Consider the following 18,622-nt stretch of genomic DNA (forward strand, 5'->3'; position numbering starts at 1 on the left):
GGGGCACCTGACATCCAGCCAGGGTTAACCCACCACACATCATTTATCATCTTAACTTTCACAAAAGAGAGGTGTAGATGCTGCGTAGTTGTCACGGCAAATCAATATTAATGATTATTAACAAATGCAATTGCTTCTCAGTTCGTGAATTATATTGACAGATGAAGTTCCAATTTGTTATTGTTTCTCCTCTGTATTGTCATAAAAGCCCCAAGGCAGATGTATAAAGTTACCTTAAAGTTTTAAATTGTTAAGATTGGTATGTACAGACATACAGTTCTCAGGAGAGCTTATGTAAGCAACGAAAATGAGGCAACAAAAGATCCTGCAGGAGAGGTGATTATTTCAACATGGATAGAAGTCCATTTTTTCTTGGGCTGATAGATTCCAGGAACATGGCAAAAATGTCACCAAAACTGAAAGGAGGCAGCAGGACAGGGTGACTGGAGAGGTGTTTTGTACTTATGTCACGGAAATGTATGCCTGATGGTGTCTAGGTGGGAACAGAAGCATGATCATTGTGTCTGGAGGCTGGAGTCATGGAATAGACCCTGTACATGTGGATGGTTTTAGAGGAAATGCCATTTAGGGTAAAACTTTTGTAGTTTCAGTCATTTTATTTTGATTTATTGAGGTCGCTAATAGAAGGAAAATGTACCTGCTCTATGTAGTGGGCAAGAAAAGAGAATATTTACATTTTGAAAATGTATAAAAAGGAAAATAATGTTTTACCTATGTACATTAAAAGACAAGACTTGCCCACAACCTAGAAAAAATATAAAACATTAATTCTTCCATTAAATCAGAGGTTGAGTGATCACAAAGGAAAATCACCTGAGAAAAACAGCTTTCATGATGAAGTGATAAGAGTGTTGTTTTTACTCTTTCTGGTTGGTGTCCTAGGTGCTATTCTTTATTTAAGAAGAAAATGCTTTCCGTCCTTGTGGCTAACAAAGGAATTATTCATAGAATAGTTTCCTTACTTCTTAAGTCATCTGCCCATGATTTTATTCATTCAATAAAATGTCGTCTACTTTGCAATCCCTTCTTGTCCACTAAAGAGAAAAAGGTGTGGCAGCATTACCACTTTATTACACTGCAAAATTAGGACTGATTCCAGATTTTTGCTGGCATTTTTGAGCTCAAGATCATATCCTGTACCCTGGATAACTAATAATCTGCAGTGTCCTGATAGAGCATCCACAAGAACAACACTGGCTCTCTGAAAATGAGGCAGCACAGAGCACTAACACTGGCTATTTCTCATGTTCCCATAGGAACAGCTTAGGGATTTGCAAGATGAATCCATGGTAAAATGTTTTGTGAAGGCAGGAAGAGAAGCTCTAATCTTGCTCCCAGTTCCCCAGACCTTTGCATTTCTTAGATATTTGTCATTGTCATTACTTAGCAAAATGACAGTGCTCTGCTTGTTGTTATGGCAACCCTAGGAAAGGAAGGCAGCTTTTATGCAGTGGCATTGGAAGGCAAGCACCAACATCTTGTTTGTCAGAGAGCAGCATTACATTGCATATTGCAGTGTTACCAGAGCTTCATTTTGTCTGGAACAGCACAGCTGTGTAAGGCCAATGTAAACAGAACTGCAGGGATCAATCCCTCTGCTGCTGGCTCCTGCTGTGAAAGGAGGAAGGGGAAGTGTTCAGTGATGATGAGGAGGGTGCAGAAGGCAGAAGTTGAAGTGAGCATATGAATGAGAAGGTGAAACAGGCAAAACAAAGTTCAGAGTCTTCACAGCAGTTTAGTTGACTGATATAAGACATCAGCTTCCTCTAACAGAAGGCTAACGCCGCCACAGCGGGTGGAAGATATTTGAATACTGTGTGTCTGCTAAGAACAACAGTGTTGGCAGCAAACCATTCTGGTTTCACCTGTCTAAATGTCAGTTTTTAACTGGTCGTTCAACTACCAAAACTAGCTGAATGATTCAAGTTTACCTCAAGCAATCCTGTGAGATTTGTCAGTGTTTGACAGCATCTCCAGCAGCACAGCTGTTACTTGAGTTTACCCTTATCCAAACATCAATAGTTTTATCTTTGTCCAACCTATGTGAAGAGGGGAATCATTCTGGTGCAAATAGAGATTCTGGATACTGAGATTTCTTTTAAAGCTTTCAGCATCCACTCAGACTTGGAGTCTGTGGGAGATTTGAAAGCTTCGAAATTCAGAGGGGAATTGTGACAGAATCTTGCAGCCAACTCATGATGCTGGCCCAAGGGTAGTGCCAGGAGGGAGAAGTCAGGAATGACAAATCTGTAGAACTATTTTGTCATCACCAAAAACAGTTTTAAGTGCCATACTTTTGGACTCAAAGGCTAATGTTAAATGCCATTTATGTTCTAATGAAATTACTTCATTTTAAGTCAGTCATTTAGAATGTGAAGGCATCTGTTTGGGACTCTACACCTTTTGTTTCTAATGCTGCGATGATAGTTGTGGTATTTTGGATCATCTGGGTTACTTCTGCATTTCTTTTATGGCTGATAACAGGATCTTATGCAGTTCCTGGTGGTTAAAAGTTTTGGTAATGTATCAGGTGGGCTCAATTCTCACTTACCATTTTTACAAGGCTTGGAAATTAAATTCTAGTGCAAGTTTAGCTGTGTAAATTTCACGGCTTCAGAAGACTCATGATTTTTACCTGTAACTTGTATTAGTTGCTATGTCAAAGCATGTAGTGGACCTGCTTGCTAAAAGTTATGAGAATATGTTTTGGACAAAGAAGATCAGGTTATGGTGCATTTAGAGCATACATTTGAATTAAAACTTGGAGGTGATATTGCTGCAATGTTTTTATTCCTTTTCACATGTGGGGAGCTCTTCTCTGTTCTCCCTTCTCTCTGGAACAGCATATAATTCACTGATTGCTCTGTGCCTGACATAGCTGAACTCAATTTAAACCAGATGCTTTGAAAAGAAGTTCAGAGAGTGCCTTACCTTGCCAGCAGGAGACAGCTCTCATTTTGATATCTTCATTACATTCAGGTCCAACAGTAGTGAGGCTACTGCATTTCTTAATTGTCTTATCTGTCTGTCTAACTACTTTATCATAGTATAAAGGTTCATTTCTGTCTCTCCTGAGAAAAAAATATCCAACTAAAGCAATGCTGCTATTCATTTATATGTATTGTTGCTTCCTGTGGCATGAATGGTGGCACTTGTGTGACATTATAGACAATTCAGAAAAACTGCTTCTTGAGTAACTCCAGATTTCTCTGCTGTGGGGATATTGCCCAGCTGCTTGATTTTAATTGCTTCCTCAGGACGGAAAAGAAAAAAAAAAAAAGGAAATGCTTCTAACTGGTAGATTAGTCCAGACGTATCATCAAAATAATGCAGCTTCTCTTAGGGTTCAGCAGTGTTTCTGATGACTCTTATTGTGGTTATTTTCAAGACACCTGTCTCCTTTTTTACTTACTGACAAATTATCACCCCAGAAAAGAATGAGCTGTCTCATCCATTTTAATCTGCTCTTTGGCATAAAACCCTGTAAAAACAGTTTTACCTGAGGACATGCTGCTGTTGGAGATTGGGGGCTGTGCTGTGTCCTGTTGTTCTGCTGCAAGGTTGACATTCTCCAGGAAAAGTGGTAAGAGGCATCCATTAACTCTTCAGTCACTACAGATGCTTCCTTAGTGGACATAAATTGGAGCCTTCAAGGACTTTTGAAAGTTGCCACAGGAGAGGTCTTTATATCTAGGCTCAGGAAACAAATAAGGTTTTAAAATCATAGCTACATAATAGATTAGTAGCCCTTTAGGTTTTCAAATGCAAATTAATTTGTTTTGAGTTCCAGGTCTATAGATACTGTGAAGTAACACACAAATAATAATGTTCTTAATAAGATCTGTCTTCTGTGATAATTAAATCTGTTTATTTTACAGTATTTGAAATGCAGATATCCTTTGTTCACAAAGTTTGTCAAAGAACAACAAAATGCTTATTTAAAAGAAAATGTGTTTTAAAAAGCCCCTTTTTTTGCTGAAAGCATGGGAGGTTCGTGCAAGAGAGTAGATAGATATTTTACACAACATTATAAATTACCTTGTCCTTCACATTTTCACATTTTCAGCTAAAAAAACATATTTTGTGCATCTGACTGCTTTCCATTACCTGCTTTGGAAATTTCCAGCTTGCCTGTTTTGGGGCACTTCAATCTCTTAGCAATAGAAAATCATTTATTTACCTGGCAAGAATGGACAAGGCTGTGTTTCTTAATCTTCAGGGCAATTTGGGGGTATATTTTCTTGGTCACCCATTGTATGTCCAAATACCCTCTGGCATCTAATTTTTGAAGTCAGACCAGGTTACACAACCAATTTCTAGCAACATGCCCTCACAGCTGACCTGTTCTGGGCAGGAGGTTTGATCAGAGACCTCCTGAAGGCTCTTGCAGTCTGAACTGTCCTAGTCTTACATCAACTAGCTGGATCTGTGAGAGATCAAACTGGATCTGTGAGAGAGGAGTAGCCTCCCACCTCTCCCATAATAGCTCGTGCTGGTATGCACAGTAGTTTTGTGCCAAAGGCAGTGTAAGTCCCATCACCTTTACTAGTACAGATGAACAATGAACCAAATGGTGACGCTTTTAGATACACACAGGTGTAAAGTATGGGCATTCCCCCTCTCACTTCCAGAGAGAAAAAGCTCAGAAAAGGTCCATCTCTATCTCTCTATAGGTACAAGTGTGTCATTTTCTACCCCATGAATGCTTTTATTGCCATTAAATGTTACAAAATGTCCAAGAAGTTTTGCTGTTCTAGTGGTAGATTTTATCTGCTCTCCAGCTTTCTTACTACATGGATGAGATGTCAGTGCTCAGTTAAGGACAGTTTGCATTTTCAGCAAGTACATTTAAGTCAAATCTTCTGTGGCATGTCTTGGCAAATTTTTTCTATACAGAGAATACAAAACTATATACTTTACAGAGAATACAAAACTGTATAGTTTGCGCAGTTCTGTCACATTCATGGCTAGGCTCTTTCTGCAAAGCAGATTTGCTTGCCTCTCCTCCAGTTTAAAGTCTGAAGCATACTAAGTCTCCTCCCAAATGATGCTGCATTCCTGTTGTTTGAGTGAGCTGGTCCAGTCTCCTAGCGTTGAGAGAGTACCAAGAAGCCTGAGTGTCACCTGACCTTACTTTCAGGTTCTGCACAGATCAGATGCTGAAAGAACATGCATCCTATTGTCTCTCTCTTTTTTTCTTTTCTATTTTTTTTTTTTTTAATTTTCCTTTCTCTTAAAAGTTGCAGTCATGGCCTGATCATGACAATGTTCCGTGCAGAGGGAGCTGCAAATTGCATATTTTGTGAAAGGTGGTGTAGTCTATATTATTCTCTTTGTGTCAGAAATCCATTTCTGAAAACAGTGAACTGTTAATTTTCTTGATGAAAAATGCTGTGGAAAGCAGATTGGTAAAATCACTGATGCTGGAATGTAGATTCCATACCTGTCTAATACATCTCTCTGTTGTTGTAAATAGGTTGAGATTTAAAATGTCTGAGTGAACATCAGACTTTTGGCATTTCACAGTGTTTCTTGAGCATGAGCCCTATTTTTTGAGGTGTTACCTGTCAGGTTTCCTTTGACTCTCTGGCTGTATTACTAGGAGGGGCTTGTTGTTGAGAATCTTCCCCCAAGTGCGGGTTGATTATGCTTCCATAAACACCAGAGTGCTTTCACAGGGCTTGGTTTTAATAAAACCAGTTGTTGATGAGGTCTGTTCCTCTTCTCTGTTCCTGGAAGACTCTGGTGTGACGATGCTGTTCTGTGTGAAGGGAATGTGGGAGTTTTGCCTTTAACAGCTGATTTAGGTTTTTAAATTAAACCTTGAAAGTGGACACAGTTGCATACTTCTGTATTGGCAAGTGTGATATCAGCATCCACACCTTCGAACTTCATTGTTCTCAAGTGTACTGAGTACTTCTTGCAGGACTGAGCATCTTCACAGCAGATTGTACTATCTGGGCTTTTAGCCTTCCACTTACTATTTGTTTGGAGATTCCCTTTATTGCTACTGAGGTATCCATTCCCATCTTACTACCTCTCACTTTAAGGCTATCAGTAAATATTTCAGGAAGGTACCCGTCTATCCTTCTTGCATGGGCAAAATTTACTGCTTCTTCTGTAACCTCATTGTTAATTTTAAACAAGGGTGGTGTATGTGAATGGGAGGTAAAAGGTTGTTTCTCCAAAAATTAAAAGAAAGGAGATTATGTATGGATTATTAGAATACACAGCTTGCATTTGTCTTTCCTTCCAACAAGCACAGTAATACGTGTTATCACATAACCCTTTGAAACAGAAGCTCTAGAAAAATGAAACTAAGGAAGCCACACATTTTAAGCACTGTTGTAAAACTTTAATAAAAAATCAATAGAAGTCTGTTGATATGTCTTATGAAAAATTACTTGCAGATTAATTTCCTTGAGCTGAGAAGCTTTAAATGAGTACATTAACAATTCTGTTTTCACACCTCCATGAATTATGCTCAAATGATGCCCAATTGTTGTTAAACAACATAAAAATTTGATATGTTGTCAGTCCCATTGCACAAAGCAGCACAGTCATTTTCTCAGCCAATTTCTGCTGCAAGCCCAGCACTAGGGAATGGAATAACACAAACAAGGTAATGAGTTTTAAACTAATTATGAGGTGACAACAGTATAATTGAACATAAGATAATGAGTGGAAAACTAACGTTCATCAAATGGTTTTCTCAGCCTTAGAAATTGCTTTTCTCAGACTTAAAAATTGTCAGATGTATTGATGTAGGACCTCTGCCAGCTGCTGAATGGTCAAGAAAACTTGCATAGCAGTGATTAACAGCTATGCATCACATGTGATTAACACATATGCATCACAACAGCTATGCTATGCATCACATGCATAGCAGTGATTAACAGCTGACAAACAGCAATTTTTTTACAATTTTAAATCGTCTTTATATTTACAGAACTTTGATGGTTTGAGATATTTGGAGCATTTCCACTCAGTGTCTATATTTTCATAAGATGGAGGCTTTGGAAAATGGTTTCCTCATTTTTCATGCAGAACTTCCTTCACCTTTGCAGAACCTTACCCTGGGAGGTGCTGTGTGTGCCAGAGTGTTCCTTATGGTCATGCTGTGTCAAGGAGCCCATGACAGCCCTGCTCACCTTTCCTCTGCTCATCCTGTGTCTCCAGCTTCCGTTTAGGCAAATGCAGCTTTGGTGCCTTGCTGCCTCCTGAGGGTCACTCCTCAAGTCTGATGTGGAGTTGCCAGATAACTGAAAGAGAACAAAGCCCAGTTTCAGGGTTTAGGGTGTTTTTCAGCTGCACTTAAAGTCACTCTAAACACCAGCACAAAAATTAAGGTTTTATAAATCTTCAGGATTTTTAGTGCAATTCAAGTGTTTGCACTGTAGCTAGCAGATGGAGGTATAAAATAGTAAAAGAATATTGCAGACTTGCTCCAGTGGTGGGATTTTGATTCCTTGTAGTGACTGTACTTCCAGAATGCTTGTACCCCACTTGTGGTCTGTGTTTTCAAGTCCTCTACAAAAACTCTTGCTGTGATGCAGTTTTCACTGAAGGGACCTAAACCCTCTACCCTCATGTGCTAATCCATAACTTGAACAAAATGTTGTTTCACCCTTACATTCTAAAGCATTGTGGGTTGCCCGTACCTAATTTCCAGATGCAGTGGAAATCTTTGGGCACAATGTGATGGAGCCATCTTTTGTTTAGATGGTAACAGAATTTATTTTTAACTGTAGCCTGTACACCTTTATCTGTAGACAAATTGCTGACCTGCCATGATCCTTTGTACCTGAAGTGTACACTCCCAGCTTTTGTACAAGCATCCTGACAGAAGGAATTGATTTGCTTGGTTCCTGATTAAAATGAGATCTGAAGGCAGCCGGGAGGGTTTCTGGGGAACCTGTAGGCAGGTTGGCTTTCAGAGAGGCCACGGCACAAATCCACGCAGCACAGCCATACGGGGTGGATCTGCCTGTGAAGAAAGCCTTAAGCAAGGGGCTGGTGGGAGGTGGCATCTGAGCAGGGTGAGCATGCATGGGCCCTGTGGCATGTTATCCCTGCTGTTGCGACAGCTGCATGCTGGCAGCAGGAGCTGGGGGCACTGCCAGAGGGGGCTGATGGCAGATGCACTGGCAAGGGGGAGCTGTGGCCACTGAGTGGTGTGCATGTGGGAGGGCATGAGGTTGTTCTTAAATAAATACTGCATTTCTTACATCTTACATGAATTGCCAGGCACAGATATGTAGTGTCTTGCTCAGATTGGATTGTATTGTTCAAAATTGTCCATAAGAAATCATGACTTCATATGACATAACATTTTTTTCTAAGTGTTGAAGATAAAATTTTATCAAACACAGATTTTTCCAACTTTATCAGGAAGTATGGCAGTAGTTTTGGGAAAGGGTATGCTTTTATTAAAGTCATGAGGAATTCAAAGAGATGCCCTGCATATTTCTTCTCTTGGACTGTGACACTCCATAAATAACATCTCATTGAGCTGCACGTCTGAAAAGGCCAGCAGGAGAGATCAGGCTCAGTTGTTGTGGCTATGAATATGTGTCAGATTTATCACCTAGAGTCCTTCTCCAGTTTCTACTCTACACTTTTATGATACTGTTAAGCATTGCCATTTTACTGCAGAATTTGATAATGTCAGACAAAGAAGTAGCAGTTGTTAAGAAGAAAGAAGTATTGCTCTTTGACATGAAGGTGTGCTTGGGAAAGAACACAGTAATTTGGTCTTTATTTATGTACTAGTATTTTTAGAGCTGCCTTCTACATGCACCTATGTTCCTATGCCTGTTAGTAAGAGACCAGTGTTTAAGGTAATGAAGCATGAGAAACATTGCTTCTGTCTTACCACTGGAATGCTTTGGCGGGCTTGTAGAGGAATGAGTGATATAGGCAGGGGCAAGAGCTCAGGCACAACTCTCCTTGGTGTGAACCAGTTCCCTCCATGGGAATTGGTTTATAACCAACAAAATTATGCAGAATCTTCAGAAGAATTAGTTGTTCTACAGCAAGGACGTGTTGTAATCAGTAGTATTTAAATGTTTTGTATGTTTCAGTAGATATTTTATCTGCTGCAGTGCTGATTGTTTAGCTTTGACGAGATTGTATTGATTAAAACTTTTCAGTGAATGTTTTCACAGCTATGTCAGTGCATTAGATCAGGTGCTTTGTAAATATTTCCCTAAAGCCATTCTGATTTCAGGTCCCTTTTACCAAGCAATGCAGTTCCACTTGTTCAGTGGCTCATGTAATTCCAGAAGGTATCTGGAGCATGTTTGTGTTAAGTCTGCTATGAAAGTAGATGTACAAAGAAAAGCTGTTACTTACCAAGAGCTGGGTGTGCTAGCTGCATCAGCCTGATCTATCTATTTTTATTACTGTATTGAGTGTGAAATTTAAATACCCTTAATAATGAAAGCAATATTTGGTAAGATTTGTGTTCAAATGTTGGGTTTTTTTCTCCTTCTAGATCCGTTTCAGCTCCTTACGAAAAGTGAACCTGCCAAGGAACAGACGGCTCAGCCAGCTTTGGTTCGGAAACCCACTGTAATCCGAATCCCAGCTAAACCCGGGAAATGTGAGTTCTTCACCCAAATGTCTGAGAAATGTGTTAGAAAACCATTTCAACTGGAGCTTAAGTGATTTGCTGTTTAGTAGCTAATATCAGTCGCCTGTGACATGGTTTGACAAGTCAGAGGAGCCAGCCTGAGAGCTGTGGTGGGAGGCAGAGGCAGATGAGTGTTCCACTCTCCCTCCTGCCTCCTTGAGTTTGATGTCTCAAACCTGATTGAGCATCAGAGGTGAAACTGTATGTAAGGGGCAGATCTACAGGCTAGAAAGGAAGACTTGGAGGAGACCCCTGCAGCAGAAGCAACCTTGTTTTGTCTGCTAAACCATATTCTGGAGCTGAACCTTTGGCCTAACTGACTTTGGTGCTGACCTTAGCTGAGGTTTAGTGCTGCTCCCAAGCTTTCTTGTCAAAAGAAAAACATTGGTGCATTAAACTTTCCTTCAAATACAACTTGGTTGGGATGTTTAGCATAGTTTTCATCATTTAAATCAAAAAGTTCCTTTGATCCTTGCTAGTTTTGAAATCTGTGGCCATTTAAGCAAGAATATTTAGGTAGCAGTTTAAGGGAATAAAAAGAGGCATGTGAGAATCAGGATGCAAAAATCTTCTGTGTTCAGTTTTGCATCAGGGTCCTGACTGTAGTTTTCTGAGTCACTGTATTCCTAAAGCCTGCCACCTCTAATCTTTTGCAGCTTTACAAATGACACTGACAGCGTCTCAGAGTGGAAATTTATCAATGAGCCACAAGGTCTTTGTGTTGGTCTTTGTATGCTGGAGTGTGTACTTGCAGAATTCTGTTTGGCCTTATCTTTGATCCTCAGAGCTTAGGGAAAAATGTCAAAAGATAGCTCTTAAAACTCATGTTTCAAAATCATGTTTTGCCACATTTAGTAGGTGTACAGTCAACTTGTGGTAACTGTATGGCCAGGTGGTATTTCTCAATAGTGGTTTCACTCATTATTTCCCATCTCCCCCTGTCACCAACCCACTGTTAAAATATTCAATTTTCTTTTCCCGTGCATGTGTAAGAAATGCAGTGGAAATTATTTAAAAATGTAGATAAGACTGGAGATAAAGCTGTGAGGAAAAGTCTTTCTGTTAATACCTGATTAAAAAGAAAAGTTTTTTTCACTTGGAAGAATATGTCTGTAAAGAAACTATGACATAATTCTTCTCTATAAAGGAAATTTTAATTACAGTTAAAACTAAAATTAAACAAAAAGCCAGCCAACTACCTGACATTTTTTTCTTTTTCCTTTTTTTCGAGAGGGATACCCTTTTGAACTTAGAGATAACTGAGCTCTTGCTGCTCTCTAGTGGTAATTGAAATTTCCACAAAGGGCTGCCGGTCCTGTACTTAGCTACAAACAGCAGGAGGTTGTGAAGGACTGCCTGCCTTATGGGAATCAGTGGTTGGAAGATTAATGGGGTAGGGAGGAACAGAAGCATATTCCAAGAAAACAGAGTAGCCTTTTGTCAAATAGGAGCTGCTGCAGAAATGTAACCTGTTAAAAGTTAAAAGAGGAGAACAGTACAACTGGGCCAAAGTAAAAATTGATATAGTAGGGCTTACATTGTTAAGGGGCCACATAATCTCAGTACAGGAGAGTCTTTTGCCATCTTGTTTATTGAGGAGATAGATTCTGTCAGGAACCAGGAAAAACTGAAAAGCCCCAATGAACAAACAAAATAACACAAATTTTTAAAACCCTCCAAAACTTGCCCACCCAGCACTACCAAAAAAGGGACAGAACTGCTTAAGAATTTGAACTCCAGTGAAGTTTTCAATTAGGACTAATTAGGACTAGCATTTTTGTTGAGATGTGGTTAGAAAGGAAACATCAAAGTTCCACTGCAGTTATTACACTTAGAAATCACTGAAAATAACACCTGACTTCGAGTTCTTGGGGATTTTTTTTTTTTTTTGTTCTTCTAGTTCCATTAATTCTGACCTTAAAAAGAGTAAGAGAGGAAATTTGGCTGTCTGTGTATATAGCAGGATTGGAATTGGTAAATAAATATTTTATGCTTTTTTATCGGTAAGATATGGTAAAAAAAGATTTCTTTAGGCATTGCTGCCAGGTATTGGTTTTACTTTTCATCCATTGCAGTACCTTAGAAAAGTGGTGAACTTTTTTCCCCATACCTGGTCACTGCCAACACAGTAACTGTGAGCTTCTCCTAAGAATTGAACTGATCCATTGAACTGAACTGACCCATTTTTAAACATCACAGCAGTGTTTTACGTAATAGTAATGCCACAAAGGTGTTGAAAATAAACAACACTGCTCCTTTCTATGTGTTGTTTCTTTGTTGAGAGTAATTTTCGTGAAATGAGCAACTGTTTTGTTTTGAATAGCATCTCTCCTCCTATTTTTTTATCATTAGTCTATTAATGTCCAGGCTGTCTACACATATTTTTATGTAACTCCAAGTTTAGCTGGAAGTCAGAAGAGCTTAAGTGTCTATGGTTCTTTGTATGAAATTAATTTTCTTATTATACAAACAGATTGTAAAATAGATGGCATGGTTCCAATATATAAAGACAAAATGTTTGGTAAATATGCTGGTAAAACATGTCCAAGTACTTCCCAAGTTTCAATGGCAGAGACACTGAAAGCAAATGTCATATTTAGAAGGATTTTCTATTCTTTATTGAGCATGAGGACATCATCACTCTTCCCTAGTAAGATCTGTAGTGTTTCCTCTTCCATGTCTAAACTTGCTTTTCTCATTAAAGACTACCTGGCAACTTCCATCTCTGTTTTCTGTCATCCTGAATTTTGTATCAGGCAATAATTTATTTTCTTGCCTTTACCTTTCTGGAGGTTCTTCCATCTAAGTCTCCTGATCTTTCAGGGTTGCTTGAAATAACCCTCAGCTGTTTTCCAGCCTGAAGGATATTCCAGGAGCTGACAGCTGAAAAAAAAAGTGAGCCAGTTTAGAAATGTGGTGATGGCATTTCAAGGTATCCAGTAATGAATCTGACATTCCAAGGGGTAGAAACTCTTCTACTCATCTAATATTATATCACCAAATATTGCAGCTGAAACTCTGAAATGACTTGCTGGTGTCTTTAGATTAAAGTGAAGATCCATTTTGCAGGATGGGAAGTACTCCTGAATTCAGCCTCAGAGTTAGGATGTTCCTCTCGTGTCCCTTTTCCCTTCACTGCTCTTTAAGTGGTTCTTCCCTTTGGCTGCTCCAGCTTTGAGGAGGGAAGTTGCATTCACACAAAAAATGTCCCAAACAAAAGTGGATTCCTTTATCTATTGTTGATCCACATGAAGAGGGTATTAATTAGACTTTCATTTGGGATTTTTTGTTTGTTTTTTACAGCTTTAAATGACAACCCACATAGCCCTCCTCCACTTCCTGCTGAAAAGCCTATTGGGAACGCATCCAATATCACAGTGGGAAAACCCAGCAGTGGTGACCTAGTGAAAAAAGGGGTAAGTTAGAACTGTTTTCCTGTATCACAGCATTGTCTGCTTTGGTTAAAAGATCTCTTGTGATCCTCAAGCATTTGTAAAGTAAGTTGTTTGAAGGACCAGAAGATGAAAACAATTACTCAAAAATATAAGGCTTTTTTCTTTTAATTCTGTTCTCTAATTAATTAGGTAATTTAGACTGCTGTCAGTTTCTGAAAAAGACTCTGGTGATTTTACTAAGCTTTGATCATATGTTCAATTTTCTGTATTCATCATCTGAAATCATGATTCTGCAAGTGAGTGCCAAAAGCATTGCAAAGTGGCTCAAAGTCCAGTGGGATTTACATGGTGAAATGTTGTCAGTGTTGTGCTTTAGAAATGTATTTTTTTACCTTCTTGCACACAATTTCTCTTGGCGTCTGTACTAATTTGCAGGCAGAGGAAGCTTTTCTGTAGAAGAATGAAGCTTGCTTTTTTTCAGCTCTTTCTGCTGAGTAGAACCACCTATTTTGGGAAGTAAGGCTCTGCTCCTTGCTCTGGGGCATGTACATAGTAATGGTAGGCATTGTAGCTAATTGACATTTGACACAGATTTTCAAAAGGGAATTAAACTAGAAAATGACAGTAAAATTTACAAATATTGAGTTTTCTGATGACAAGAATGGCAGAGAATCTTGTGAAAGCCCCAGACAGTAAAAGATCAAATAAAATTAAAAGCCCTTACTAGATGGATGCTGCCAACAAATGCCTTTGTAGCTACCTCTGCTACTAAGATAAAGGATATTAAAATGTTGCCATTGAAAAGGCTGTTAAGAGAGGTTCCACCTTTTCTGAATAATGCTGAAAAAATAATTTATGAAACAAGACATTAAATGACATTTTATGCAGTGGAACTACAAAACTTTTACAGTGTCATCCAGGTTATTGTGACAGACGTGTAAGCTTCAGCTTTTAGAAAAAGATTGTATTGAATCCACTGGAACATTGAAATTCTATGTTTGGAAGGGTAAGAGCTGTACTTCTAAAACTAGTATTGTCAGTGGAAGTGATTAAATGACAACAGCAAAAATTGTTGCCCATAAGCAGCAGTTGGCACAGATTTCTTCCTTTTCACACAGAAGAGGAAAATTTTTGATAGGAAGATAACATCCTCATCTGAAAGTGGCAGGTTGTTTTCTTTCTAATAGGGTCATTTAATCAGAACATGAAATTTAGGAACTCAATCAAAGCTCAGATTTTATCACAAAATATATATGGGTGTTTTCTAGATAAGAAAAATCACAGAAATTGTTTGAGTTTCAGGCATATTCAAACAGCTAATTAAGTAAACAAGACTGTTCAGACCTGTCTCGAAGTACTGGTTCAGAAAAAGTTCCTTTGAACCCAGATTCAGCAATCTGATTTATGATGCTGTTCCAGAAGCAGCTGTGCTTGTTCCCCAGAGCTGGCAGAACTCTCTGGCACTGGGATGAAAACGAGCAGCAGGAGGCAGTAAGGATGGTCACTTGTTAATCCATCCCTGTGGTCCAAGCCCTTCAGACATGGCACATGTCCTCCTCTCTGACTGCTCTATGGGGGTAATCTCTGGCAGGACAGCATGGGCAGCTGGGAGGAGTGATGCCTTTATCTGCCAAAGCAAGATTCACTGGGATTTGTCTGTGAGATCTCTAGCAAACATATTTTGATGCCTTCTTTAATAGGAGCTAATGTTGTTTGCAAGAGATGCTGTCCTGTGTGAGTTGCATTAATGTCATGTTTTCTGCTTTAAGCCTGTTCAAAGTGTTCCATGTGTCAAAGTTAAATCCAAGTTGATAAAGCAAATCCCTGTGGGCAGTGTAATTGTACAATTGTATGACTCTCCTGGAATTGACTCTTAAGTCCTTACTGGCATGTAATAGGAAAGGAGGGGCTGGGTCATACTTAATGCACAATTGAAGCTATGTTTCAGGTGGTAAATCAGCTTATCTACCCTCCATATTTTTCTCCATATCCAACAACACTTTAAAATTGCAGAATCACACCATAATTCTTACTACTTTACTCACAGACCTCCAGAAAGTCTTGTTTTTCATGTCCGTATCATATCATTTGATATAAGAATTATATCATTTAAACAGGATTTTTTTTTCCTTAGGCTTAAAGAAATGTCTTTTTTCTTTTGAATGGTTGTAGGAGTTGGATCACTCAGAACAAGGTGGAGTGCCTCAGCTAGAACCTCTACTACCCCCAAGGTGAGTGTGGTTCTCCAAAAGCCCTTAAAAGTGCTGTTTCTAAATTAATTTGCATAGTTAGTCTCAGTGTAGACACTATTAACTCCAACCATAGCTCAATAGTCTTGGCTGGGCACTCTGCTCAGTAATAAATAGGCAGGACCAAGTTGGTAGCTGTTTAATACTTGTTTGTACAGTATGGTATGAGCAGGGAGATTATAGGAGAGCAGCTGTTTAACTTTTCAGCTAATGTACAGTGGCTGCTGACAGTCATTCCTTTCTGAATCTTTAACCTTTTCACCCACAGCACTTGCACTTGTGGTGGGATTTGGGTGGTGAAGGAATGGAGGTGGCAGATGATGCCACCCTGAAAAGGGCAGATGCTGGGCCAGCAGCTTCCCAGAAGCACTGGCTACTCTATACACTTTGGACCTAAAATGCAGGTGCAGGATCAATGACAGCCTTGGGGTTTTTTATTCTTGTGAACCAAAAAGAAAGAATGTCTCCAAGGGCAAAAGTTGCTGGACCAGCCTTTAATTCATGTTCATCAATGCCAGAGACACAGTGGATGGAGATCTGGCGTTGACTGGCCAGCCCACTGTGGGTATCTCAGTGTTTGCATTCTAAATCTGTGAGTTTAAACACAAGAGTTTGCTCTGTTGTGTTAGGACAAGAGAATCTTTCTGTTATTGAAATGAGTCTATCAATAATAATTAGTATTAATTAACAGGAGAGAACATGGATATGCCACAGGGAAACACCTCATTTACTGGCTTGTTCCTTCCCCACATTCAGTTTAGCATAACATTCCTGATTCTTATGAGGGTCTCTGGGACTGCAGTAAATATTTTGTCCTTTTACTCTTCTGCTCAAATGGATTTTTAATTTATTTTAAGTGAGCAGTAAAATAGTTCACTGAATTGCTTGTTAGGGTCTTCTTGTTTAGTTAGTTGCTTTAAAAATGTGTGAGTCGGTCTGTTTACAGATTTAAAGTAGTTTAACTTGGAATATCCCCTTTTGTCAATATTAAAAATGCTTACTTTAAGATGAGGCCAAGAAAAGGGAGAGATGGATGATGATGAGAAGTGGAAATTTTTTTTGACATTTAAAAATTGTTCCATACTCAAATAGTAAGAGAGAACTCTTATCAGGAGCATTAGTAGAGCACTAGTATCTTCTCAAGTGATGGGTGACACTCACAAAATGTGTTAGAATGATACTTCAAAGATCCACCAATGCACACTTGTTGGGGTTGATAATTTTTGCAGACCCATGAGGATTGTACATGAGCAAATAATTATGCTGAATTACATTATATGAAACAAAAAAACAGTTGTAGCAGAAACTTGCAGTATCTTGTTGAAGATCTCCCAATAACAACCAAATGATACTGCAATTTTGGAATATTACTAGTAATATTAATTGCTATTAAATATTACTACTGTCACTTGCTGGTCTCTGATTTTGGTTTCTAAACTGCTTGTCTGCTAGTAGGAGTGGGAGACCTCTATCATTGCCAGAGAACTTGAGTATTTTCACCAGTGTTTTCTTTCTGTGGTAGACATCTGTTGCATAAAAAATGGTAAATTGTGCTATTGATGGCAGTGTGCAAAGTGGTGTGGTATGTCATGAGTTTCATCAGAGTCACTTTGGGTAAGTGACATCCCAAGGAAGGAGCCAGGTTGATTCCTGAAGACCAGCTTTCACAAAAGCTCTCTAATAGCCGAGCTTCATCCTGCAGCAGCTACAAAGAAAGCTCTTTCTGGAGGTGGATTGCTGAAACAAATCTTCCTTATTTAGTAGGCTCCCCAGAAAGCTGGCAGGCTGTTGGAAATATGTAGTCAAAGGATCTGTCTCAGGGCTTGATCATTGGTCCCAGTCAGGATCTGAAGAGTTCATGTATTCCTGGAAAGCTTCAGACACTACAAACTGTGCAGCCCAGGTCATCACAAATCTTGTTTCCTTATTGCACACTCTGTATCTAGGATGAAGTGGCAGGCTTATTATGTATTTTTCTCTGATGGTTTGCACAATTTTTAGGCCTGTGGATGGAAAAATTATACCTGCTCGACCTCCCCCACCTAAAAGTGTTCCTGGCAGGCCACCTCCACCAAAATTCTCTGCAGCCAAGACCTCCTCCCAGAAGGATGTTCTTTCGCGATCTATTTCGGACATCGCTTCTGATAAAAAAAACAACAAGTCCAAGTTGGGACCCAAGAGAGCAAAAAGTGCAGTCTTTAAAAATCCAGATCCAGCATTACCTCCTAGACCTAAACCAGGTCATCCTCTCTACAATAAATACATGGTGAGTTGAGATATTCTGTCTGAGTACATTGTTTTTATAAAACAGTGCTGGTTAAAATACTAGAAAAAAAGGTAGTTAAACCTGCTAAAGTAGGTTAGTATTATGTGGCTTTCAAAGTGCATCTATCAGCATAATCTTCCCTAGAAATTGCTAGTAGATAAATAGTAATAAGTCCTGTAAGGCAATACTGGAGAAAGCAATGAATACATGTAAAGTATAGACCTGTGTGGTGCATTTCTGTGTATATATGTAATTATTTTATCTTTAATGCATAGCTCTTGGGGCTTGGGGGTTCTTTTTCCAGTCACCGGTTCTGAATTCTCTTTCAGTGAGATTATGCTGAATAATTGCATTTTTATATTGGTTCAGCCATACATATCAAAATGCTTAGGGAAATTGGGGAAGCATTGGAACATATAAAGTAGTTGACCTTATTTAATCAAGCTTGCAAAGTGTGAGGAATGTAACATTGCAAATCTTATATTTTTCATGCTATTGATGCCATCCCTTTTCATTATAAAAATGGTTTTGGTGTTGTATGTGTTATTATGGAATTTTAAATACAAATGGATCAACACTGCAAATAAAAACAAAGGTCTTTCCCCAGAAACTTGAAACTGGTCAGTGGTAGAGCTGATGACTGCTTGAACTGGTGCTCTTGTCCAAAAAAAGAAGCAGCCACTCAGCCATAGCATGAACAGCATCAAAATTCCATCAGCATGAAGTGGAAACTTTCTGTTGCCACCTTTTTGATTTTTCACTTTTGCATTTAGAGTTTCGTGTATGAGATTTTTTTCTGTAGGAGATCAGTAGTAATTTCCTGCCCTGAAGTCTTACTGTCAGTGGAAAATTTCCTCCCAGGGTGTTTTTCTAGTGCCCTCCATGACAAATGAATATATTTCTGCATCAGAGTGTCTTTCTGAATATCTTGTAGTGTATGGTGTGATACCAGTTAAGTGTCTAAGACACTTTTAAAGGGGGTGACACCCCCTGAGTTTCTCAGAGTGTCAGTTCATATCACCTGCAGTCTGTTCTGAATGCCTTCCAAAGGAACCTG

General features: G+C 39.0%; 1 protein-coding gene across 3 annotated transcripts in view; it reads left to right on the plus strand.

Annotated features, from left to right (window-relative positions):
* The window catches only part of SH3D19 (SH3 domain containing 19), an 81,729-nt gene that overhangs the window by 51,301 nt on the left and 11,806 nt on the right, over window positions 1-18,622 (plus strand). For all 3 annotated transcript variants that reach the window (XM_058023842.1, XM_058023843.1, XM_058023844.1), the window contains exons 8-11: window positions 9,518-9,625; window positions 12,959-13,071; window positions 15,223-15,281; window positions 17,301-17,565. In XM_058023842.1, the coding sequence (XP_057879825.1) occupies window positions 9,518-9,625; window positions 12,959-13,071; window positions 15,223-15,281; window positions 17,301-17,565 (545 nt within the window). The remainder of the gene's footprint in view (window positions 1-9,517; window positions 9,626-12,958; window positions 13,072-15,222; window positions 15,282-17,300; window positions 17,566-18,622) is intronic.

Source organism: Melospiza georgiana, chromosome 5 (assembly GCF_028018845.1).
Source record: "Melospiza georgiana isolate bMelGeo1 chromosome 5, bMelGeo1.pri, whole genome shotgun sequence".
Taxonomy (NCBI): Eukaryota; Metazoa; Chordata; class Aves; order Passeriformes; family Passerellidae; genus Melospiza; species Melospiza georgiana.